This window comes from Sus scrofa, chromosome 6 (assembly GCF_054392235.1).
Source record: "Sus scrofa isolate SSC_HxYL_T2T_F1_AM1 chromosome 6, Sscrofa_HxYL_maternal_Yorkshire_Landrace_v2.0, whole genome shotgun sequence".
Taxonomy (NCBI): Eukaryota; Metazoa; Chordata; class Mammalia; order Artiodactyla; family Suidae; genus Sus; species Sus scrofa.
In genome coordinates this window covers 69,830,029-69,853,113 of record NC_139388.1, presented here as the reverse complement: position 1 = coordinate 69,853,113, position 23,085 = coordinate 69,830,029, and the positions used below count along the sequence as shown (strand labels likewise).

Sequence of the window (23,085 nt, the reverse complement as noted above, 5' to 3'; positions counted from 1 at the left end):
GTAAAACGCCGAGTTTGTTGGGGCACGTGCCTGGGACGCCCAGCTGTGATTGGCCAGGTCTCTGGTGACGTCATACGCCGCGGCGCGAGCCGAGAACGGCGGGGTCGCTGCTCCCTTGGAGAGCGTTGGGCAGGGTGCAGGGCCTTGGCGGCGGGGCTGGGGGCGGCAGCGCGCCGCTCACACTCATGAGGAGCCGGAAGGTGAGAGGGCGTCGGCCAGTCAGGAGCTGCGCCTGGCGGGGCAAGGGGTCTAGCAGTCGGTTGTCTGAGAGCTGAGGAGGAGCCGCGGGACGCCTTAGGCGGATAGGGGTCCCTGCCTGGACCTCGACGTCGCCCGTAAGGGGGTCCCGGGCCACGGCCCTGGAAGGGGACCCCCCCCCAACGTGCCTTCCGGAAGGCGGGCGCCCCCCAGGAGGGAATTCCCGGGACACGCCCCTGGAAAGGGACCCCCCCCCGGCTACGCCCCCAGAAGGGAACCCCCAGGGCCACGCCCCTGGAAGGGACTCCCCCGCCCACCACACGTGACGCCCCCCCAAGAGGGAACTCCTCCTGGCCCACGCCCCAAGGGTGGGGACTCCAAAGCTACGTCCTAGGAAGGTGCGTTCTGGGACCACGCCCCCCAAAAGGGACGTCCAGGGCCACGCCCCTGAAGGGGACGCCCCCCTCCGGCCGCGCCCCCACGGTGGGAACCTCAAGGCTACATCCCGGGAAGGGGGTCCCAGTTCGTCCTGGGATGGAGTGCGGGCTCCGTTTCCAGAACTGGTCTGGCCCGCTGGTGCTGATGCTGCCCAGCCAGAGGTTCCTGTGCTTGCTGCCGCCGCCACCAGAGCCCGGGGTCACTCAGCCCAAGCGGGGGCGCGTGATGAGTGGTCCACCCCAGAGGCTGGTGAGGGTTGAGGGGCGCCAGTTCCTGGCCCTGGGTAGCTGGCGAGCGGTGGGAATTAGGGTGAGGGACTGGCTCAGGATGCGCCCTTGCCTGGGGAGGGGTGGCCTCCTGCCGGTGGGAGCTGCACCTGGGCTTCCCTTTTACTGTTTGTCTCTGTGACTTGAAGTGTGTCTCCTGCTCACCCCGCGAAGATGGGTCATTCCCAGTCTGACGTCTCCACCTTTTGATGGATTTTATAGCCAGTTATCAACTTAGTTGTGTTCACGTGTCATTGTACTTTTTGTTTTTTTCACACTTATATGTTGTTCTCCTATTCTCATGTATCATTTTAATTTAACGATTTTTCACTCTTTAGTTTGTTCTTTCCCTCAGGGGTTGCTCTAGGTTTCCCTATGGACATTGTAACAGTAGAGTCAGTTTCAGATTGTACTAGCTCAGTTCCAGTAAGAAATACAAAATGACTCCTATATAGCTGTGTTCCCTTAACCCACTTTTCCGATGGGGTATTGTGACTATTTAAAGTTAAAAAACCCAGTAATACATTGTGGCAATTACTCTACCTGGTCGGTGGTCATTTGTTTAGCCGCCCCCCCTTGCACCTCCTTTGAACTGTGATGAGCAAACAGGGCACTTTGCTGCATACATAGCATGTGGATTATTGTAGGCAGTTGTCGTCTTAATCACGGGGGTGGGGTGGGGACATACATGTAAACTGTCTTTGATTAGAACACAGCTACCTTTGCTGGTGCTCTCTTTTTAACTGTGGGTTTGGATTACAGTCTGGGGTCACTTGCTTTATCTGGAAGTGTCTGCTTTCCCCTCATTTTTGAAGAGTAGCTTTGCTGGATATAGTATTCTTGGGTGACAGGGGGTTTGTTTGTTTTTCTTTAAGAACTTTGGAGGTGTCTGACTGTACCCTCCATAGCCTGGCTGCCGTTGTTTCTCCTGACTCAGTGGTTTGTTTACTGGGCTCCCTTTGTACCTAAGGAGTCATTTTCCTCTTGCTTCCGAGATTTCCCCCTTGTCTTTGGCTTTGAGCATTTATGTGGTGCTGTGTCTGCTTACAGATCTCTTTGTGTTCATCCCAGGCATTCAGTTCTTTGAGATTCCTGTGTTTTCAGTAACTTGGGAAAGTCCTCGGTCATTACTTCTCCTGCTGCTCTCTTCCAGGTACTCCATTCCCCGTACGCTGCTGTACGAAGTGGTTCCACCATGTGGACTCTCTGGGCTCACCTCAGTCTCCTTTCTGATTTCTCTCGGTTCTTGTCAAATCTACAGTCCTTTCTTCAAGTTCACTTATTCTTTCTTCTGCCATTCACATCTACAGTTGAGCCTCTGCGAGTGAATTTTTTTTTTATTTTAGTCATTTTCAACTCCTGAATTCTCATTTGGTTCTTTTTCATGATTTCTATTCTTTGATTAATGATCTCTATTTGACGTGATGTTGAAACCGCAGAAATGCATCTGGGGGCAGGGGGTGGGCTCTGAGGAGCTCTGGTTCTTTGCGTCTCAGTGCAGAGACACAGTAGTAGATAGAAGTGATGAATCAGGGTGCGTGTGAGACGCGCAGGCAGGTAGGCAGGGGAGCGCCACCCTGAGAACTTAGCGGGATAGTTTTATAATCAGAGAAAGAGTGAGTGTTTACTCTTCCTTATTCTTGAGTAAACATCAAGCTTCCATCATCAGCTCCTCCTCCCCGTCGGTTGGGGAGTTTTCTTGTCCCCATGTAGTCAAACTGGGACTGTCGTGGTGCAGTGGAATGAGCACAAAGGCAGCAGCATGTACTAAAATATGAAATCATCTAAAGTTGCAGTATAATGTCACCCTTTCCTACATTTTTGTTTTTAGTGTGTGCAGAGAAGCGTGTCCGAGAAATCATTAACTTACCTCCCTGAGCAGGATGTGGGTCTCAGTCTTTGATTGTTTGGAGACCTGGCTTTGCTCCTGCTGCCTGGTTTTGTTGGTCAGCTGGCCCGCTCGATTTTGTTGAAGGAGAAGAGTGTGGTCATTAATTTACAGGGGTCTCCCAGGCTTTCTCCTCTCCTTACAATCCCCGAGCGGAATTAACTGTTTAATCACCTATGTTCGCCCTTTTTGCTCTGTCCCTATTAGTGTCATCAAAGCTTTTTTTTACTTCTTTAAACATGGTTTCTCTTAGTTTCTGAGCATGTTTATGATGGCTGCTTTGATGTTCTTTCCTGATAATCCAACATCTGATTACTCTCAGGCAGTTTTTGTTGCCTGCTTTTAATCTAGGGCATGAGTCTGCTTTCCTATTTCTTTGCATACTTCATAACTTTGTTGAAAACTGGACCTTTTAGGTAATATATTGTGGCAGCTCTGGGTACTGGTCCCCGTCTCCACCTTATTATTGTTTAGACATGGGCGGGTTAACCTAGGGGAGCCCCCCGCCCCCGTGGCTGCAGCTCTGAGGTGCTCCTGTGGGGCAGAGTGGGCATCCTCAGTCAGCTGGCAGGGGGCCCAGTGCTCTCTGGGGCGCCCCCCCCCTTACTGGCCACACCCAGCTCTCAAACTCCACTGGTTGCCAGCCAACGCCTCCGTTGCTTTCAGCCATGACCTGGGGCATAAATTTTCTGCAGACTCACCCACTCACCTTCCAGCTTCTTGGAAGGAATGTTTCTAAGGTCAGTGTTTGCTATTTGTTCTGCCCCCACGGGGCTCCTCGGCTGTGTCTTTCCCTGTTCTTTCCCGCACTGCCTCCCCGATCTTTCCTGCACAGCCCTTGGCCTGCAGTTTGTCTTGATTTTCCTCCCATCTGCCTTTCGTCTTGACCTGTCTTGACCTCCGCTGCTCTTGAGGACCCCAGGCGTGAACCGCTCCGCTCGCTGCTGTAAATGCAGTCGCAAGACATCAAGAGCTCCCTGTTTGATGCCTGCACCCCCGCCAGGCACAGTCTCTGAGCCAGGGCCCCCCTGGGGACAGTGACTGGTGTCTCTGTATGACACCCCTGCTCTAGGACCTGAGGCGTGGGGGAAGGGCTGGGCAGCGGCCCGAGAGCCTCTCCAGGCCTGGACCCACCGGCTCCCCAGCAGGTGTGAGGAGCAGAGGCCCAGCCTTCGTGGTCTGCCCAATGCAGAACCTCTGTTTCACAGGTGGGGGCCTGGCAGAAGGCAGCCCCCCTCGGCAGCACTTGCTGGGGACTGAGCCTCAGACAGGTAGGCTGAGGGCAGCATGAGACCCACTGCCCACCCGCTCCCCTGGGAAGAAGCCCTGGGCCTGGGAGCAGGGGAGGGCGTCCTGGGCGCTGACCTCGCCGCCTAGAGCTCCGACGCCGCAGACTCGCAATTGTGTTGCCACGTCTCTGTCAGTGTTTTCACTTCATGGGTGTATTTTAATACTTTTCACCACTTTCACGGGGGCAGAGGGTCTGAGGAGCACCTCTTGCTGATGGATCAGAGGTCTGTGTGTTCCCACCCTTTTTGGGAAACCACATTTTTGCTCTTGACATCGCAGTTTTAACCAGTCCACTTGGAAGGAGGAAGGCCTCGGTGATGGCAAGTTTCTCATTTAGGGATTGTTTACATGGAAACAACAGGGTTGCCTGGCTGAAGAGCAGCAGTTCTCCAGGTTAGAAAAAACGTGATTGATTTTTGACATTTTGGAGCCAGGACCTTAGAGGTAGTTTTACTCACAGATAAACTAGAGCCAAAGTGCCACCAGAGTTAACTTGCGAATCTAGCGGGCCTGCTGGGTGTCTGTCTGCCCACAGTCATAAAACGTGAGGGCGGGCGGGCCTGTCCTCGGGGTCTCTGACCGGCCTGTGGTCTGGCCCAGCTCGCAGGTGCAGTGCGGTCCTCGGCGCGCCTCCGAGCCCGGAGCTGCTTGGCCCAGGAAGCCCGCGTCACCACGTCCGCTCGGACGGCATGTCAGGTGAGTCTCACCGCCCTTTACACGGAACGTGTCACTCTATTAGAAAGCCTTGGTCGTCGGGAACAGACCAGAGGCAAGGTGAGACAGGCCGTGATTGTCGGGCAGGACCCGCCCTTGGGGCTCCTCGCCCAGGGCCGTGGGCTGCATGCCTCTGCTGGGCAGTCTCAGTGACCTTGGCACAGGCTGTGCTGCTTACCCTACAGGGGAGCAGGGGGGTCCTGCGCCCACTGTCCCGGGTGGCCCAGTGGTCCCAGTTCCAGGGGCTGCTCTCTCAAGCTGCAGCGCAGGGGTCCCGCTGGACTTGGTTTTCCATGAGCGACTGTGGGCTTCCCCTCCCCCAGCCCAGGGCTCAGCTCCTTAAAGCTGCGCTGAGTCAAGTTCACAAGCTTGTTGGGCACGTGATGCTGCCATGAAGCAGAGGCCCCACCTCCTGGGCTCACCGTCTACTGGAAATGAATGCGAGCTGGTTCTCAGGCCATCGTTTTATGTCAGGACCTGCTTCTGCCTTTGCTAAGTGCCGACACCCCCAGGGGAGGGCGTCGGGCGTGTCCGGATCCTGCCCCTTTAGTGTCAGACAGCAGACCACCCTGTCCTAGAAGTCGTGGCTCTGGCAGCAACAGTGTTAAATGCAAGCAGGAGTGGCAGCCTCTGGGGTTGAGGCTCTTGGATTTGCTACCTGCCTGTAATGCGAGACACGTCTGGTCTTTCCTTGCGTTCTTCCGTCCCTGCAGACCGCCTCCTCACACAGAGCCCCCGACAGGCGGACCTCCAAGAAGTTCAAGCACGACAGAGGTCACCTTGGGAAATCAGAATTACAGAAACTAGTCCCCCAGAGTGATGGCACCACCGTGCCCGCTGAGAGCCCACGTGGACCTGAGCCTCTGGCCTTGGCCAAGGCCAGTGCACTGCTCCCGGGAGAGGAGGTGGCAGGCCTCCCCCCGGGACACCGCAGAGCCTCAACCGACACGTGCCCAGCACAGGGTGCTCACCCGCCGGCCCCGCCAAGACCCGGGGCCCTTTCAAGTGGCGAGTCTGATGGCGGTGGCCCCACGCAGGACGGGGCAGTGCTGGACGCAGAGCGGGGCACGCCTGCCCTGCAGCTGGACACCAGCGTCCTTCTGGACGACGACAGCAACCAGCCCATGCCAGTGAGCCGCTTCTTTGGAAATGTGGAGCTCATGCAGGTGAGGCCACTGTCCTGCCCCGGGGGTGGCCCCCAGCAGAGCACCCACTGGGTCATCACCCCATGGACGGCGTGTGGATGCTGCCTCAGTGCAGAGCAAACCAGGGGTCTAACCCGGGAGGAGTCGAACCCAGGAGGAGGAAACAGAGCAGTTGCCGGGTGGGGTGTGAGTACACGCACGCGCACACACACACACTCACCAGGATGAGGAGCGTTGCCACCGTGGGCGGGCCTGCGTGTGTCTGGGTCCCGTCTGCCCTCCCCCTGGCTGGGCTGGCTTTTGCCTTAACCCGGGGCCTTTCCTCTTTCCCTCATCTTACTGCAGGGGTGCAGGCTCCTGCCAGAGCAGGGCCTGGGGGCCGGGACCCAGTCTTACCCCTTCCCAGGGGGACTGGGTGCTGAGCCCATGTTCTCTTCCCGCAAGGACCTCCCGCCGGCCTCCTCCTCCTGCCCGTCCATGAGCAGGCGGGAGTTCAGGAAGATGCATTTCAGAGCCAAGGACGATGACGAGGACGATGGCGACGATGCAGAAATGTAGGGACGGCCCCACGGCGACTCCTGGGCTCTTGAGTTCAGCTCACAGTCGACAGTGCAGCTGGTTACGGGATTTATACAGAATTTGTCTCTGAGAGCGAAACTGCAGAACTGCCCCGCGCGAGGCCGCCGCGCAGACCCCGCCTGCCTGTGGGAGACTGGCTCCGGTGAACCAAGGACCTTCGCGTGGCAAGCAGCTCGTTCCAGGTGATGTATTTTCTCACATCTGGGCACACGCGGTGGTGGTTGGAGCCACCTTTCTCGTGAATGAGATGCTTTGTGAAAAACATCTTGTATCAAAGCTCTTTAGTTTTGATAAATGCAAGTTTATTTTCCGTAATCAAAATTTGATCATCCTCGGGACCGACTCACTGCCTGTTCTTAGAGAACTTCCTGTGCTTCTCTGCACGAAGCTGACAGCCACCTTGGACGCTTAGCAAAGTACACGTGGGACAGAAATAAAATCTATTTTGAAAGTATTTTTAAAGAAGCGTCTGTCCCCCAGGTGATTTCCTGTCTAGACGTTTGAGAACAGGTCCTCGCTGTCCAACAGCGCGGGGCTGGCTCTGCTTTGGCACCGTGAGAGGCCGGAGGCCTGGGCCCGGAAGCGCAGCCCCAGGAGTGGCGGGCGAGCCTGCACGGGGCTGCAGGTGGGCCGTGGCCCCTCCCCTGGGGCAGGGTGAGGAATTTCTGAGATGCTGGGTGTCGGTGCCCTCCTGGCCCCATGTGGCGGGGAGGCAGCCATCCCACGAGGCCAAGCTCCCTCTGTGGCAGCTGCCCTGCCGGAGACATCAGGCCCTTGTGTCCAGGGGCACCTGCTGACGTTCCTGCTGGGGGGCCGTGGGTCCACCTGTCTGCTGCCCCTCCATGTCACCAGCTGCTGGCCCAGGTCACCATGGCAAGGACTGGGAGGGCATCCAGAGTGCCTATGACAGGCGCAGAGGGGAAAGCCACCTGCAGCTCAGGAGGGCACAGCTGGGTGCACACAAGTGAGCGGCGTCTTCCTGTTGCTGGGCTGTGAAACAGACACCCCTGGTTTAGGGACTGCAGCTGGGCCTCCCTCCCCTTCACGGGGCCACAAACATGGGGTGTCTCCCCTAACGTCCCCCGGGGGCCCTGTGGGTCCCCCCCCCACCGCCAGTGATGGTCCGGATCCGAAGTGCCACCCGAAGCCCTTCCACCACGGCCACTTTGCTTCCTGTGCGGCCGTCATCCCTTCGGCAGCTGTGATCCCGGCTCTGAATGATGTGGTGATTTATTGATCAACGAGTTATTTAATAATTTGACAGTGTTGCTTGTAAGGCATTTTGGTAGCAGCCGGGGAGAGGGACTGACAGCTTGAGGTTCAGCGGGAATGGCGGCTCGCAGGGCGTGGGGTTCGGGGCTCTGTCCTCCGGGCGCTGACTCCCAGGGGAAGCGTCGTGCTGAGTCGCAATCCACCTGCCGAGAGGCGTGTTCTGGTCCCACCAGAATGCGGCATGTGACCACACTCCCGGGATGCCCACCCCTGCTGGCACGCAGGCCTCACTGGGCACAGCCCTGCCAGCCGAGCTTCCTCCGCAGCGGCCCAGGAGGCTCCTCAGGTGTTCCAGACCTTTCTCTGACCAATGACCAGAAGTGCACAGCCCTTCCCACCCACCTCCTCGGGCGTCAGCCGGGGCCACAGGAAGCCCTTTCCGGGGCGGGGGGAGGGTCTCGCTGAAGCGCAGGGAACGCCCGGGCCTTCTGGGTGTTGAGGAGGTGGCCCTGATGGTCACTGCCCAGTGAGGGCGAAGCGGCCCTGGGGAGAACGCCAGGTGTCCCCGCAGAGAGGCAGCTGGGACCAGGGGAGCCTGCCCTGTGCTCACATGCAGGGCAGCTCGACAGCAAGCATGCCTGGCCTGTCCAGGGTGACGAGCTGGACGGAAGGGATTGGGGAGAAGCCCGGGGATGAGGGAAAGTCCGAAAGAGCGTGTGAAACCTGTTAAGGGTTCCCTGGTGGCACCGTGGGCTGAGGATCCAATCTGGCGTTGTCGCTGCTCTGGTACAGGTTCGATCCCAGACCCAGGAGCATCCGTATGCCGTGGGCGCGGCCAGATGTATGTATATAAAACGTGTGTTGAAATTGCTCAAACTGTGAGGGCTCTGAGGACACCTCTGCCCCGGCCGTCTGCCAGCGTTTGGAATGAACCCCAGACCCGCCGGGCCGTGTGACAGATGCGAGGTTTCGGAAGCATTTACTGTGATGTCTTCACAGCGTGACAGGCATATTCTGTGAGGGTCCCGGGCCCCTGCCGACACCTGTGCGGGGACCCAGGCCCGCCTTGGGCTCGAAGTCACGGAACTCCAGGGACTGGGCCCAGTCGTTACTCTCGTGGTCCAGGAGGAACCCTGTGCCAGCCTCTGGCATCTCCCTCTAGGAGTCACACGGGGACACTCCCCCCACCGAGCAGCCAGGGTCCATCTCTGCATGGCCTCAGGCACGCAGCCCGCCCACCTGAGGGCCATGGCTCCTCGGACCCCAGCCTCCCCACCTGGGTCACTGCTACTCGAGGCCGGGGGTCTGGGCTGTGCAGAGACCTCCCCACGGTGCCCAGGGCTGGGAGCCCCATGGGTCAAGGCCGTTTGGAGACAGGCCTTTCTCGGACCGGGCAGCCCCACCCTAAATCTGGGGGTTGAAACCCAGGACTTCCCTGGCCCCAGGGGTCTTCCCCACACACCCCCCAGGCCACCGTGGCCTCTCAGGACCTCTCTGGCCCTGGCTTCCTCTTCAGGCCGCCCTCTGCTGAGGTGGTCTCTGTCCTCACCCCATCACACCCTCCCCTCATCAGCTCCCTGCAGGGCCCACAGCTGCAGGACCAGGACGTGGGGACACGGGAAGTGCTGGTCACGGCCTCGCCAGCTGAGCAGAGCCCGGCGCAGCCCGGGGGTCACCCCGGCGTTCCTTGGAAGTGCGTTCCCACACCAGCACCTTCCAGCAGCAGGCCACCCCCTCCCGGGCCTCACATCGGGTCTTCACCCACTGAGCATGCGACTCGCCACCCCCAGGACCTAGACTCTTCCCCATCTTGTGGAAAAAGGCCAGATGGCAGACGAACTCTGCAGAGGGTCCGCTACCTGCCCGGGCCTGGGGGACAGTCTCCTGACCGGGGCCTCTTTCACCTACCACAGTCCCCCAGCACCCAAGGGAGGGCCTTGGGGAGACCCGGCCTCCGCCTCCCGCAGACGAGAGCGAGGAGGGAGGTGGACAGGAGCCTGAGGGCTGGGCTCCCAGGGCGGCCCTGGTGCCCGGGCAGCAAGCCTACGTGACCAGAGGGGGTCCCCGCGCCCTTCCGGGGGCTTGGGGGGTCTTAGCACACCTCTGCTGAGCCACCCTCAAAAAACAGGCCAGGAAGCCCCTCAGCAGGGAGAGCGGACAGCCCGCCCCGGCCTGGCAGTGCCGGGCCCGAGGGAGCAGCCGGGGTCTGGGCCCTCCTCCCTGCTGCACAGACCGGACCTGTCCACATCCTGGCGTCCGGCCTCCCCCTCCCCGCTTCCAGGAACTGAGGCCGCACTTCTCACACCCCCACGGGACTGGCACCTCAGTGAGGAAAATGTAACTTGGGTCAATTTTTTAAACGCGCTGACCCCTTTTTTCGTCATTCTCCATGAGTGAAAACTTTTTTGACATGTCTGTGTTTTAAAATTTTTTATTGCTTATTGTGATTACACAATAAAGGCAAAAATTCAACTATGACAAAATATGACTTTAATTTTTTAAATTATGAAATGCTCATTTCAGAAACTTCAAGTAGTATAAAATGCATGATTGAGAAAATGATCCTTTATAATCCAGTCATGCCGCACCCCCCACCCCCGTGCCTGCTGTTCCCACACGGGGCACCCCCTCCTGTCTCTGCACCAACAGCACGTACGTGTGACAGACACCTGGATCACCCTGGCCTGGCCCAGCTGCCTGCCTTGTGCCCCTAACAGTGGGCTCCCCAGTTCTCACCTAAATGCCTGAAACTGTTACAGAGTTCTGCATGGCATAGATGTAGGACTGAATCCAGAAATTAATGACAACTGGCCACCTTCAACCCACACGCACAGCAGTTTCCCATAGTTCAGCCACCATCGGCCGTTCCCCTGGACAGACAGAGGGAGGTTGTCCCGCTTTTTGCTGTTATAAACAATACAGCAGCGAACATCCTTGTATTTTACCCCAAAAGGGTCACAACTCTTCGGAGCGTTGAGGAGAGGCCTTTGCCTGGGAGTGGAGGCCCAGCGGGGCTGGGGCCGAAACACACAAGTCCCCGAAGCCTGGGAGCCTCCTGAGCGAGGACACTACACCCATGCACACAGGGGCCAGGCTGCTCCTGACCCCGGGCGTCCCGGGAGCCACCAGACTTGTCCCCTGGGCTCGCAGGGGTGCAGAAAACAGCGGCAGAAAGCTGCCGAAACCAGAATTTGTGGGAAGCCTTTTTCAAGGTTTTTTTTTCCAGTGGCCAAAAAAAGCAGCACCTGTCAGAAGGTGGCACGTGCTGCCCAGGGCCACGTCACCGGCGCCGGCAAATGGGCCGCTTCCTCCTGGGCACCGCCTGGGCGCGGTAGATCCTGCTGGGGTCACAGCGGAGTCTGTGCGTGGTCTTCTTGTGGCAGGCGACATGGACCAGCTTGAGGTTGTCCAAGGTGAAGAGCAGGCTGTAGAAGTACTTCCAGTCCACCACCCTCCCCTCTGTGTCGCCGACGGCTGCAGCCAGCGTGGGGACCACTGTGCGCTTCTTCTCTATTCTGCAAAGCAAGGTCAAGGACGTTATTCTCTGCCGCCACCTCCACGGCACCTGCTGGGCCAAGCCGAGCCGTCCATCGAAACGCAGAGACACTGGGCTGAATACATTTCCCCTCAGCTGAGACGTAAACCTTAGTTTGCTTGCTTCCAGGGAGGACAGGGGAGCGGTTCAGACCTCCCGAGGGACCGAGGGACCACACAGAACGTCCCAGCCAGCAGGGAGGGCGCAGGGACAGGGCTCATCTGGCTGCCACTGGACAAGCACCTGGACACCCCTCCACAGACGGGCTGAAGGTGTCTGCACCCCCACCTCCAGGCTGGCCAGCCCGATGCGAGCAACCTGGCCACTTTCACATGACATGGAAGGTCCCGGGGCCAGGGGTCAAATCAGAGCGAAGCCACAGGCCTACGCCACAGCCACAGCGACACTGAGTGAGGGCAGAGATCGAACGCATGTCCTCACGGATACTAGGGTTCGTTACCACTGAGCCACAACGGGAACTTGCCAAGCCCCATCTTGGACGTCTAGATGCATATACGTGTGTCCACTTAAAATAACTGTGACATCACTTTGTGTAAAGTGGTTTCACTTATAAACAACAGATCCAAAGCCCTCACAGTAACAAGTGGAAAAGTTTATGAGCTGACGGTGGAACTGGAGACCCCGTAGCTCACAGGGCTGGTGTCCATGGGCCCGGCCCCAAAACGCAGAGAAAGGCTGAGTTACAGTGAGTAGCCATCTGAGACCAAAGGATGAAATAAAAATAATAATGAAAGCAGACTCTTAGAGTCATGACAGTGAAAACAAAAATAAACAAATGGCACCAAATTAAACTTCAAAGTTTCTGCACAGCAAAGGAAACCCTAAACGAAACAAAAAGACAACCCACCGAATGGGAGAAAATCTTTGCAAATGAATCAACTGACAAGGGATTAATCTCCAAAATTTACAAACACCTTCTGCAGCTCCATACCAAAAAAACAACCCCATCAAAAAATGGGCAGAAGACCTAAACAGACAATTCTCCAAAGACATACAGATGGCCAAAAAACACATGAAAAGATGTCCACTCATTTTTAGAGAAATGCAAATCAAAACCACGATGAGGTACCACCTTACACCAGCCAGAATGGCCATCATCAAAAAGTCTACAAACAATAAGTGCTGGAGAGGGTGTGGAGAAAAGGGAACCCTAGTACACTGCTGGTGGGAATGTAAATTGGTGCAACCATTGTGGAAAACAGTATGGAGATTCCTAGAAAACTCAAAATAGAACTACCATCTGATCCAGCAATCCCACTCCTGGGCATCCATCCAGAGAAAACCATGACTCAACAAGACACATGTACTCCAGTGTTCACTGTAGCACTATTTGCAATAGCCAAGACATGGAAACAACCTAAATGTCCATCAACAGAGGAGTGGATCAAGAAGATGTGGTACATATACACAATGGAATATGACTCAGCCATTAAAAGGAGAGAAATAACGGCATTTGCAGCAACATGGATGGACCTAGAAATTACCATGCTAAGTGAAGTCCGTCAGACAGTGAGACACCAACATCAAATGCTCTCACTTACATGTGGAATCTAAAAAAAGGGCACAATGAACTTCTTTGTGTGTGTGTGTGTGTGTGTGTGTCTTTTTTTGCCTTTTCTAGAGGCGCTCCCGCGGCATATAGAGATTCCCAGGCTAGGGGTCTAATCAGAGCCATAGCCACTGGCCTACACCACAGCCACAGCAATGAGGGCTCCAAGCCGTGTCTGCAACCTACACCACAGCTCGCAGCAACGCCAGATCCTTAACCCACTGAGCAAGGCCAGGGATCGAACCCACAACCTCATGGATGGATACTAGTTGGATTTGTTAACCACTGCGCCACGATGGGAACTCCACAATGAACTTCTTTGCAGAACAGACACTGACTCAGACTTTGAAAAACCCATGGTTTCCAAAGGAGACAGTGTGGGGTGAGGGAATGGGCTGGGGGTTTGGGATGGAAGTGCTATGAAATTGGGTTGTGATGATCATTATGCACCTATAAAGGGAATAGAATTCATTGAGTAATAAAAAAAATCTGAAAAAAGAAAGAGAAGCATCTCAGATACTGTGTAATAACCTATATGGGGAAAGAATCTGAAAAAGAATGGATACATGTATATGCATAACTGATTCACTTTGCTGGGCACTTGCAAATCACACAACTTTGTAAATCAACTCTACTCTGATAAAACTTTTTTAAAAAGAGAAGCATCTCAGTTACAATAATAAAACTTTCTGCTTCTGCTCTTTTTCAAGGGTGAGTTAATATACACATAACACGATCCTGCTGGCCAAGACTTTTGCTCACCTGGTTGAAGCAGGAAATGCCCTATGAGCCATAAGGCAGAGGTCCCGCATCCTGGACGAGGCACGGGACCCACAGGGCAGCACCTGTGAGGTGCCGACCACCGACCCCGCCCTCAGATGGGAGCTGGCGGTGCAACACGCAGGGCCGAGCATGTGTGGACGGGGATCAGAGCCCACCACGCCGGTGAGGGGAGGAGGCACACGCACCCCCCACCCCCTGACTTCCGTGGGTGCCTAACCCGTGAGTGGGGGCGTGGGGAACAAGGACAGCCGGGCTGGGCCGGGGGCGCCCCCCGGGCCTGTGGCCATGGCCCTCAGCCCCGCGCACTCACATGTGGTCCAGGTTCCAGGTGCTGAAGAGGATGCGGCTCTCCCTGTTCCCGTAGGGGTTGATGGAGTGTCTGGAGGCACAGTCGTCCGTGTCGAAAGGACCCTGGGCAGACGGAGGGGACACGTCAGCCCTTCCACTGCCCAGGACGCCAGCCTCCTTCCGTGCACCCCTGCATCCCCAGCCTCCCCGAGCCACTGCCATCACCCTCCCCGCAGGAATCACAGCCCATGCCCAGCGGGTGGCGGGCACGACCAGCCCCCCCTCTGCCCCTCCAGGGCTCCCCAGCATTTCCATTACCTGTACAGGCTGGGCAGCGGGTTCATGCTAAAGCATCACCGCCCCCCCCAAAGCCCCCAGCTCCACCACAGGCCCCACCCACCCCCAAGGGCCTTCGCAGCCTCCCTGCAGGAAGCCCCCACCCCACTTGATTACAGGTCTTTGACCCAGAGCCGCCCAGGCCGGGGTGAAGGCTCTGTCTGCCCCCCACACACCGCGGGCTCAGGTCACGCTCCCCAGGGGCCAGAGGTCACGTGAGGCATGACATGCAGTCAGCTGGGAAGGAGCAGCGTCTGGATGGCCAGGCCTCCACCCTCTTGGAAGGGGTTGCCCAGGCAGAGGCGCCCCCTCCGTGGCAGGAGGGTTTTCACTGGACAGGCAAGCACAGCTTATAAACAGCGGGAGGCACCCCTTCGGCCGCCTCCACAGCTCAGGATGCTGCTTCCAGCTGCTGTCAACTCACCAAGGCACCAAACTCAGCCCAGGCCCGAAATGTCAAGTCCAGCCACCCAGAAACCTGGCGACCTCATCTGGAGGCTCACCCAGGGGACAAGACACCCATCAGCCCACCCCAACCATCCAGCCCCCTCTGACCCCGGGGGGCCTCTGCTCCTGAGCGAGCGCCTGGGTCCTCCCTCCCCCTCAGCACCCCGGCACCAGCCGCAGCCTCGTCTGGGAATGGGTCAGAAATGCAGACTCTCAGGGGCAAGCCCGGAGCTGCTGGAACAGAAGCCCCGCGTGGGGCCCAGCGTCCTTCACCAGCCCCCCACGGGTTCCAACGCCACCAAAGCCTGGGAACCACTGGCCAAGCTGCCCCTCCCCTCGCCCCAACTGGGCTGACACGCGAGGGCTGCCCCACCTCGGAGGCCTTTGAGGGGCGCCTGGAGGCTCACCTGGCAGGAGAACCAGCCTTCGGGCGTGCAGAGCCGGCGGCCTGCCTTAGCCCCCCGGTCAAAGTAGCTGCCGTTGTACCGTGCGGCCTGGAGCTCCTGGCACATGGCACCCACGACCTGCAGGTACTCCTCCCGAGCTGCCACACTGACCAAGGAGGCGCATGAGGTCACCTGGAGGAAGCAAGGGACATCCCTGAGTGCTGGCCCCACGCCCCGAAACCCACAGCCGGGCTCCCGGTCCATTCAACATCATGGCCTCTGGAGATGCTCCTGCTGGGGTCCCAGCCCGGCCCTGAGGTCGGGGAGAGGGGTCTGGACGCTGCCCCCTGGGGTCCTGGTGAGGCCCTGAGGTCGGGGTCTGAGCTCAGACAGATAACAACCTCCAGCTCCAGGCTTCCTGGCTGCCCGGTCTCGCAAGTGCTCCCCACGGCTTTGCAGCAGGAACTGGAGAGAGAGTGGCAGGTGAGGCACGACCGCTGCCTCATTGTCCCCCGCCCACCTCCCGCCCCGCCCACCAGGGCATAGGTGGAGATTAGCCCCGTGGGCACCCCTGGGCCCACGGGCACTGGGTAGGAGCGAGGTGGCCACCTGGCCCAGAGGGAGTGACAACACGGCAGCACACTGCCCCCAGGGTGAAGAGCTGGCTCTCAGTAGAGTCTGAGAATGATGCCCAGGAGAGGCCTGGCAGCCAGCACGGAAGGAGCCCGAGGGCGGCCAGGAGCAGGCAGAGCTGGGGGACAGAGGATGGGGGAGCCGGGCCAGGCCAGGGCCCCACACACACCCCAGGCCTGAGGCTGCCTTCTGGGTGGCAGGACCTCAGGGGAGCACGGGGGCACTTCTGCAGCACCACAATAAATGTCAGTCCCGATACCGGCCGGGGCAGAGTCAAGGGGTGGCAGAGGGGGGTGCAGTGGGCGGAACAAGACGCCCCATGGCCGACGTGCAACCACGCAGCACAGGGGCGAGAACATCGGGAAAGATGCGAAGCCCACGGGCACCCCAGGCTCCAACACTCGTTCTGCGAGGGGCTGACACAGAGCACAGAGACCGGGGACCCAGCGTGCCACCCCCTCTGCCTGTCCTCCTGTGAAGGCTGGAAAGGAGCCGCCGGGCTCTGGCCTCGCGGGGCCCCGGGGTGACATTCTCCTGAGGCACCGCAGGCGCCAGCCCCTCCACAGCCACCCCGCTGTCCCCTGCCAGCCACGGCCACCTCTTTGCTGAAAGGGAGCAGAACCGAGCACGCGGCCTGAGGACCCACTTCTGAGAGGTGAAGAGTGTTCCCACTGGGAGCCTTTCGGCTCTAAGTCTACATCGACCTGCTTCTCATGCCCCCCCGGAAGGGAGCCCACCGAGGCAGAGCCCAGACCCACAATGGGAGCCCTTTCCGTGCTTCTCAGAGGTCAGTGTGCAGAGGGGAAAGCCAACGGCAGCACTGGGACAGAAAGGGGACCGCCCCCGCCCCCGCCACAAGGTCATCCATGGGCAGAACGGTGAACAGAGTTCAAGTTGAAACTGACGCCAGGCAGCTGAAGACGTTTCAAGATGAGTTCAGGTCACCACCCGAGGGAGGGGTCATGCAAAGCAGAGGGAGACAAAAGCTGCAAGTCCGCCCCCTCCCGAGCGAGAGGGGCACTAGGGGAGCTCGCGCGGGGCAAGCAGCCCACTGCTGGCTCACGTCCATCTGCCGCCACACCTGCACCCACCCCCACCCCACACCGACACAAGCATCTCCACTGACATCTGCACCCACACCGACATCAGCACCTGCACCCACACCTGCACTTGCACCTACACCTGCATCCACAGCAGCACCCGCACCACCACCTACACCAGCAGCCACACCTATACAGCACCTGCCCCACACCTAAACCTGCATCAGCACCAGCACCCACACCAGCCCACAAACTCCACCGACATCCATGCCCACCCTGGGGGTGGAGTTCTGACAGCCGAGCTGGCTTCCTAAACCCGCCTGGCACAGCTGGCGTCGGTGCAGACGCACCTCTCTCAGGTAGCTTCGGATCCGGCTCTCGCAGCTGTACCTCAGGTAGGCAGACTTACTCCTAAATCGGGCCTCCAGACCTGCCGGGAGGAGAGAGACAAGGCGTGGAGCCCAGGGTGCAAGTTGCCCGGGGCGGGGAGCGTGAAGGCCGGACAGCTCTGCTCCACCTGGAGATGCTCTGACAGGACCTGCCTGAGCCTGGACGGCGTTCCTCTGCGGGGGAGTCTGGGCCACCAGCTCGGAGCATCTCAAAGGCCCCCCCGAGGGGCTTCTGCCCTCCGGCCCTTCAGCCCTTTTTCCAAGAGGGCTGTGGTCTCTCAGGGCTGCCTCTGCCTGGCCTAAAAGGCGGGTCCAAAGCGGGGAGCAGCTCGAGTGATGGGGAAAGGAGACATGGTCCTTCCACGTGATGGAGTCTCAGCCTTAAAAAGGGACAGAACCCTCGGAGTTCCCGTTGTGGCTCAGCCGTGATGAAACCGACTAGGATCCATGAGGATGCGGGTTCAATCCCTGGCCTCGATCAGTGGGTTAAGGATTCCCCATTGCCGTGACGTGCGGTGTAGCTTGCAGACGCAGCCAGATCTGGCGTGGCTGTGGCTGTGGCGCAGGCGGGCAGCTACAGCTCCAATTCGACCCCTAGCCTGGGAACTTCCATATGCCCTAAAAAGAGAAAAAAAAAGGGACAGAATCCTGACACCTGCTACCACACAGAGGAACCAGGACGACATCATGCTTAGTGAAGCACGCCAGGCACAAAGACCGCAACAACGGTACCATCCCGCACCTGCGAGCTCCCTGGAGGATCAGGTGCACTGAGACTGAAGGAGGCTGGGGGCGGGGTGGGGGGGAAGGGCAGGGAGTATTTAAGGGAGACCGAGTTTCTGTTTGGGGACAGATGAGAAAATCTGAGGACAGATGGGGCGACGGCTGCACAACAACGTAAATCAATTTAATGCTGGGGAACGCGATGCTTAGAAATGGTGGAGAGTCAATTTTACGTCATGCCTCCTTCCCCACAGCTGATAAATAAATAAAGATAAACAGCCAGTCTCAGGGCTGCCTGGACTCGGGCTCTGTGCTTGGGGAGCTTTTGGATCTTGGAAACGGAGACCCCTTCGGCCTTCGAGTTGGCTCGAAGGAGACCTCACCGCCCCCGCAGCCCCCTCCCAGTCGCCCCCATTCCCCGGCCCCCGCCCGAATCCGAATCCAGCAGGCACCTTCAAACCACGGCGGGTCCTCGGTCCTGGTCTCGGCCGCGATGTTCTCGCTGACGGTGCCCAGGAGGTCGGCCAGGAGCTTCTGCCGCAGCGGGGCCCGCTCGTCGGACAGCAGCTGCCGGGCAGCCTGGATCACCCCAGCGTGCGGCTTCTGGAACACGCTCAGGAAGTGGCTGATGTCACTCACATCTGTCAGCGGAGGGGGAACAGAGAGGCCACCAGTTCTCAGAGCACTGCCCTGGGGAGACTCAGGGCTGCCGGGGCCAGAAACCCCCCTCCACGCCCCCACCCCGCCAACCTCCTCCCCTGGGACCTGCAGACCCCGCCATGGCAGCTGCCAGAGAGGCTGGGACCGTGAGCCCAGCGGTGTGAGGACAGGTGGGAGGGAGGGGATTCGATGCAGAAAAACAAAAGCCACGGGGGCGAGCTGCTGCTCTTCCCCTGGGCCTTCCCTCCTCCAAGCGCAAGCGCAATCCTGGGACCTCCCTCGAGTCACCCTCCAGGTGGCCCCTTCCCCGTCCTGCTGGCTCCCGGGGCCACTCTGTACCCGCCCGAAGCAGTGAGCCTCTGAGCAAGCACTGGGGGCTGAGGCTCCCCAAGGTCCTCCAAACACAAGTGCAGACACACAGGAGGAGCAGGCAGCACAGCCCCGCGGTCCTTTCAGGGCGAGCGCCCGGCGTCCAAAAATCAACCAGTGAAAGGAAGACGAGTCGGGCGGTCATGGCAACTGGTGCGGAAGGACGGAGACCATCTTCCCGGCCTAGGGCTTGGCGAAAGGCCAACAGCATGTGCTCGGGAGGGGAAAGGGGACGAGCGGGGCTTCATCGAAATTAAAAACTTGCGCAGAGAATGAAAAAACCAGCTGCAGAGCAGGAGGCCCACACGTGCAAACCACGCATCTGACAAAGACTCATCCCCAGCACACGTTAGGGGAAAACTCTCGACCGTAAAAAAAAAATCCAACTAGACAGTGGACAAGAGACACGGAAGGTCCATCAGCCCAGGAGAAGGTGGTCAGCAGCCTCAGCCCCGAGGGACATGCACATCCAGACCCCAGGGCACACCCACCAGCCAGGAAGGCAGCAGCAATAACGCCAGGAGCCTGTGGGAAACAGGCTGGGGCAGGCAGAGGAAGGCTGCCGGCCTCCCAGAGCACACAGCAGCAGTGTCAGCTTGGCTGCTGAGAGCAGAGCCCCAACCCAGGCGCCAGGCCACACCTGCGCGCCCTGAGGCCTCTCCCCGCCTTCTCCGCAGAGGCGGCGGGACCCCTTAGGCCCTCAGAGCCCCCTTCCCTCTCAGGGCACTAGAGGCTGGGGGTGGGGTAGGGGTGGAGGGACTCCTTGCCACCTGCCTACAGCCCAAATAGCACTTGTCATCCAACTCAAAACCCCCTAAAGAAGCACCTCTGGACATCCGCAAGCACCCGCTCCAATAAGGTCCAACAGGAGCCTGAGCAGCAGCACCCCCCTCCCCCGCCGCCCGCCAACACAGCAGCGGCCGACTCGCAGCCCCTCTCTCTGGCTCCTCCGTACCCACAAAACCGGGCAGGCCCCAAGCCCTCCCTTCTGCCCTTAGGGTTACCAGGGAACCTCACATGACCATAGATAAAACTAAAGGAATTGTTCTGGAGGGCTCTTTTGGTTTTTTGTTTTGTTTTCTTTTTCAGCTGCCTCTTGGCACACAGAGTCCCAGGTCGGGGATCAGATCAGGATGGCAGCTGCCACCTGCAGCAATGCCGGATCCTTAACCCACTGTGCCCAGCTGGGGATCAAACCTGCGTCCCGGCGCTGCAGAGACACCTCCAATCCCATTGCACCACAGCAAGAACTCCCATAGGAAGTGGGGTTTTATTTGTCTTGTTTTGCTTTTGCTTTTTTTTTTAGGGCCACACTCTCGGCATATGGAGGTTCCCAGGCTAGGGGTCCAATCATAGCTGCAGCTGCCAGCCTACACCACAGCCACAGCAACGCAGGATCTGAGCCACGTCTGTGACCTAAACCACAGCTCATGGCAACACCAGATCCTTAACCCACTGAGCGAGGCCAGGGATCAAACACGCATCCCCATGGATACCAGTCGGATTTGTTTCCACCGCGCCACAATGGGAATTCCCCTAAAGGAACTGTTCTCAAAGGAAAAAAGACACACAGGACAACCAACTGGACGAGTGGGTCCCTGGAGCCCCAGGCAGGCCCTCTGCACCTCCAAAGACACACCAGCCTCCCCGCCCACCTCCAAGGTCCCCAGCTCTTACAGCCCTGCCAGGTCTGGCCCGTGGTGAGAAGCACTAGCTCCGAGTCATCGGGGATACTCCAGAAGTAATCTTCAGTCACCTCCGTGCCGTCCTCATAGAGGCACAGGCGGGAGCCGGGCACAGGGAGCTGAGGAGAAGGGCAAGAGCAGGAAGCTTATTTGCCACTCTTGGGGTGGCAGCCCGCAGCCCTCCCATCTGCAGGCCCCCCCACCCCAGAGAACAAGAAGGAACTCCGTTTTCAAGAATCACTCAAGGAGGTCCCACTGCAGCTCAGTGGGTTAAGAATCCAATATACTGTCCATAAGGATGCAGGTTCCATCCCTGGCCTCGATCACACATTGCTGTGGCTATGGCTGGCAGCTGCAGCTCCTATTAGACCCCTAGCCCGGGAACTTCCATGCGCCGCAGGTGCAGCTGCAAAAAGGAAAAAGAAAAAGGCATGCTCGAGATGCAGTCTGCACAAACAGAGCATGTCAAAACAAAACAAGGGCTCCTCTTGTAGGTCGTTCTAAGACATGGAGAGTCAGGAAAATACAGTCACGGCGGTGACTGCTTTATGGGATTCACAACTTCGACCCTTTCAAAGACCCTCCATCCAAGGTTCTTTCCAAAAATGACACCTGACTGCTTCCTCTAAGCCTGTAAACACATCCCCGTCATTGAGGCACATCTGTGGCAGGTGTCAGGACCCGCGCCTACTGCTGGCGTTTCTCCCAGGGGCGTGGAGGGGTAATGATTAATTAAGGTGAACATCATACTGAAGATGACTCCCTGCTTGTCTCCGGGAGGATGACCAGCACATGGGACTGTGAATTTGCTGAGGCTGAGGACCCATCAGTTTTATGAATTTTTATAGCAACCCCTCCCCTCTCTCTCCACCTCACACAGACACACTCGCACAACCACAGTGCTGGTCTAAACCCAGCTGAGGAAATTAATACAATAAGGGTAAGAACAATGGCACATTAGTGCCAAAGGGCTTTTTTTTTTTTTTTTTTTTTCCTTTTTACATCCACAGTTGCGACATATATAAGTTCCCAGGCTAGGGGTCCAAGGGAACTGCAGCCTCAGCCTATCCCACAGCCACAGCAACCCTGGATCCAAGCCATGTCTGCAGCATACGCTGCAGCTTACAGCAACGCCAAATCCTTAACCCACTGAGCGAGGCCAGGGATTGAACCCACATCTGCATAGAGAAAACGTCAGGTCCTTAACCCACTGAGCTACAAGAGGAACTCCCCAAAGGGACTTTAAAGGCCCCTGAGCCTAAACCCTTCATTTCACACCAAGGGAAACTGAGGGAGGGAGAGGCCAAGGGGCTGTGCCCCAGAGAAAGTTAGTGCACGAGGACTGGGACCGGTCCCTGCATCTCAGGCCAGAGCTGCCGCAAGCCTCACGGTCAGACGCGGGAAGGTGTCCCAGGTCCCTCCACCAAGTCCCCCTGCTCTGACTGGCTTCAGAGCCAGAGGAGGAAGTGGGGGGCCTTCTCCACAGCACAGGAAATGGGGGTTCCGGGGCCCAGACGTCTGCCCCACTCCCTGGTTCTGAGGTAGGAAAGCAGCACTTCTTATTCTCCCCAAATTTCTCCCAAGTGGGTGGGCACCTGAGCGCTGGGACAGAGACCTCACTCAGGCCTCCGCTGAGATGCAGCAGCAGGACGGCCGGAAGCCTGAAAGGACCCCAGTTCCGCCTGTCTGCAGCCCCCGCCCCCACAGAAGCTGGGCTAAGAGGCTCTGGGTGCAGCTAGTCTTGGGATTAAATGCCAGCCGTTCCTCAGTGAATAAGGCCGGTTGCTTAGCCGCTGGGTGCCAGTTTCCTCATCTGTGAAATGAGGGTGCTAGCGCCTGATTCCCACGGCGGTCGGTGGACTCCACCACAGCCCTGCGTAAGAAGCACCGGGTTGGGCACGTGGCCATGGGCCGCGGTCAGGCTCAGCTTCTTCGCCGGTGGAATGTGGACAGTGTCCCCTTCCCAACGACTGTCAGGACTCGGGAATACACTGGCTCGCCGCAGCCTGGGCTCTGGCATGCCTGACGGTGCAGGAGAAGTCGGCATTGTCCCATCTCACCAGGAGCGCTCCGAGCAGGCTCGCTCAGCCACCCGACTCAACCAGGAGGGCCTCCAAGCAGAGGCCCCCCTGCACCCCAGCTCCCCGCCTCCCGAGGTGCGTGCAAGCCAAGTCCTCCCCGCAGCCCACCAGCCCCCCACCCCCGAGAAACCTGTAAGTGGAGGCACCCCTTCCGCAGCACTTCCTCGCAGCTCCTGCCTGCCACCCCAAACTTCTTCTGGCTGTGCAGGGCCCGCAGCTTGAACGTCTTGGGTTTCCGGGACACCGCAGACATCCTCAGAGCCTCTGGCCCCGCGGACAGCACCTGCTTGGCTGGCCCAGCCTGGGGTCCGCTCAGGTGGGCTCCACGACTGGGGAAATCAAGGCTGAGCGCATCCCTCCAGAAACTACATTACCCAGACGGTCGGAGGATGTGGCGGCTGATCCCGCCTTGTACGCATGCGCAGCCCCC

General features: G+C 58.6%; 2 protein-coding genes across 3 annotated transcripts; one reads left to right on the top strand and one right to left on the bottom strand.

Annotated features, from left to right (window-relative positions):
* The first annotated feature begins 72 nt into the window (after positions 1 to 72).
* C6H1orf174 (chromosome 6 C1orf174 homolog) lies at positions 73 to 6,980 on the top strand. Its single transcript, NM_001244820.1, is given in 4 exon segments — positions 73 to 200; positions 4,681 to 4,776; positions 5,508 to 5,960; positions 6,384 to 6,980. Coding segments are annotated over 4 exon segments (678 nt in total). The 5' UTR covers positions 73 to 185; the 3' UTR covers positions 6,498 to 6,980.
* A 3,165-nt stretch (positions 6,981 to 10,145) lies between these two features.
* On the bottom strand, positions 10,146 to 23,061 carry DFFB (DNA fragmentation factor subunit beta). 2 transcript variants are annotated; one of them, XM_021095232.2, is made up of 7 exons: positions 22,786 to 23,061; positions 20,567 to 20,693; positions 18,313 to 18,501; positions 17,099 to 17,178; positions 15,097 to 15,267; positions 13,929 to 14,029; positions 10,146 to 11,245 (listed from the first exon to the last, which is right to left on the bottom strand). In XM_021095232.2, the coding sequence occupies exons 1-7, from the start codon at positions 22,906 to 22,908 to the stop codon at positions 11,011 to 11,013; spliced, it is 1,026 nt and encodes a 341-aa protein (XP_020950891.2). In that variant the 5' UTR covers positions 22,909 to 23,061; the 3' UTR covers positions 10,146 to 11,010. The 2 variants fall into 2 exon arrangements, with proteins under 2 accessions (XP_020950891.2, XP_084818768.1); XM_084962642.1 differs by lacking the exons at positions 18,313 to 18,501; positions 20,567 to 20,693; positions 22,786 to 23,061 and having other exon boundaries at positions 15,477 to 17,178.
* Between the last annotated feature and the right edge of the window lie 24 nt (positions 23,062 to 23,085).

Excerpts from the sequence above, each read along its gene's own strand:
- DFFB (XM_021095232.2), bottom strand. The coding sequence starts at position 22,908 with ATGTCTGCGGTGTCCCGGAAACCCAAGACGTTCAAGCTGCGGGCCCTG. Across the intron at positions 17,179-18,312 it reads GGACCCGCCGTGGTTTGAAG|GTCTGGAGGCCCGATTTAGG; the intron begins GTGCCTGCTGGA and ends TCCTCCCGGCAG. Across the intron at positions 11,246-13,928 it reads ACCTGGAACCTGGACCACAT|AATAGAGAAGAAGCGCACAG; the intron begins GTGAGTGCGCGG and ends CTTGCTTTGCAG.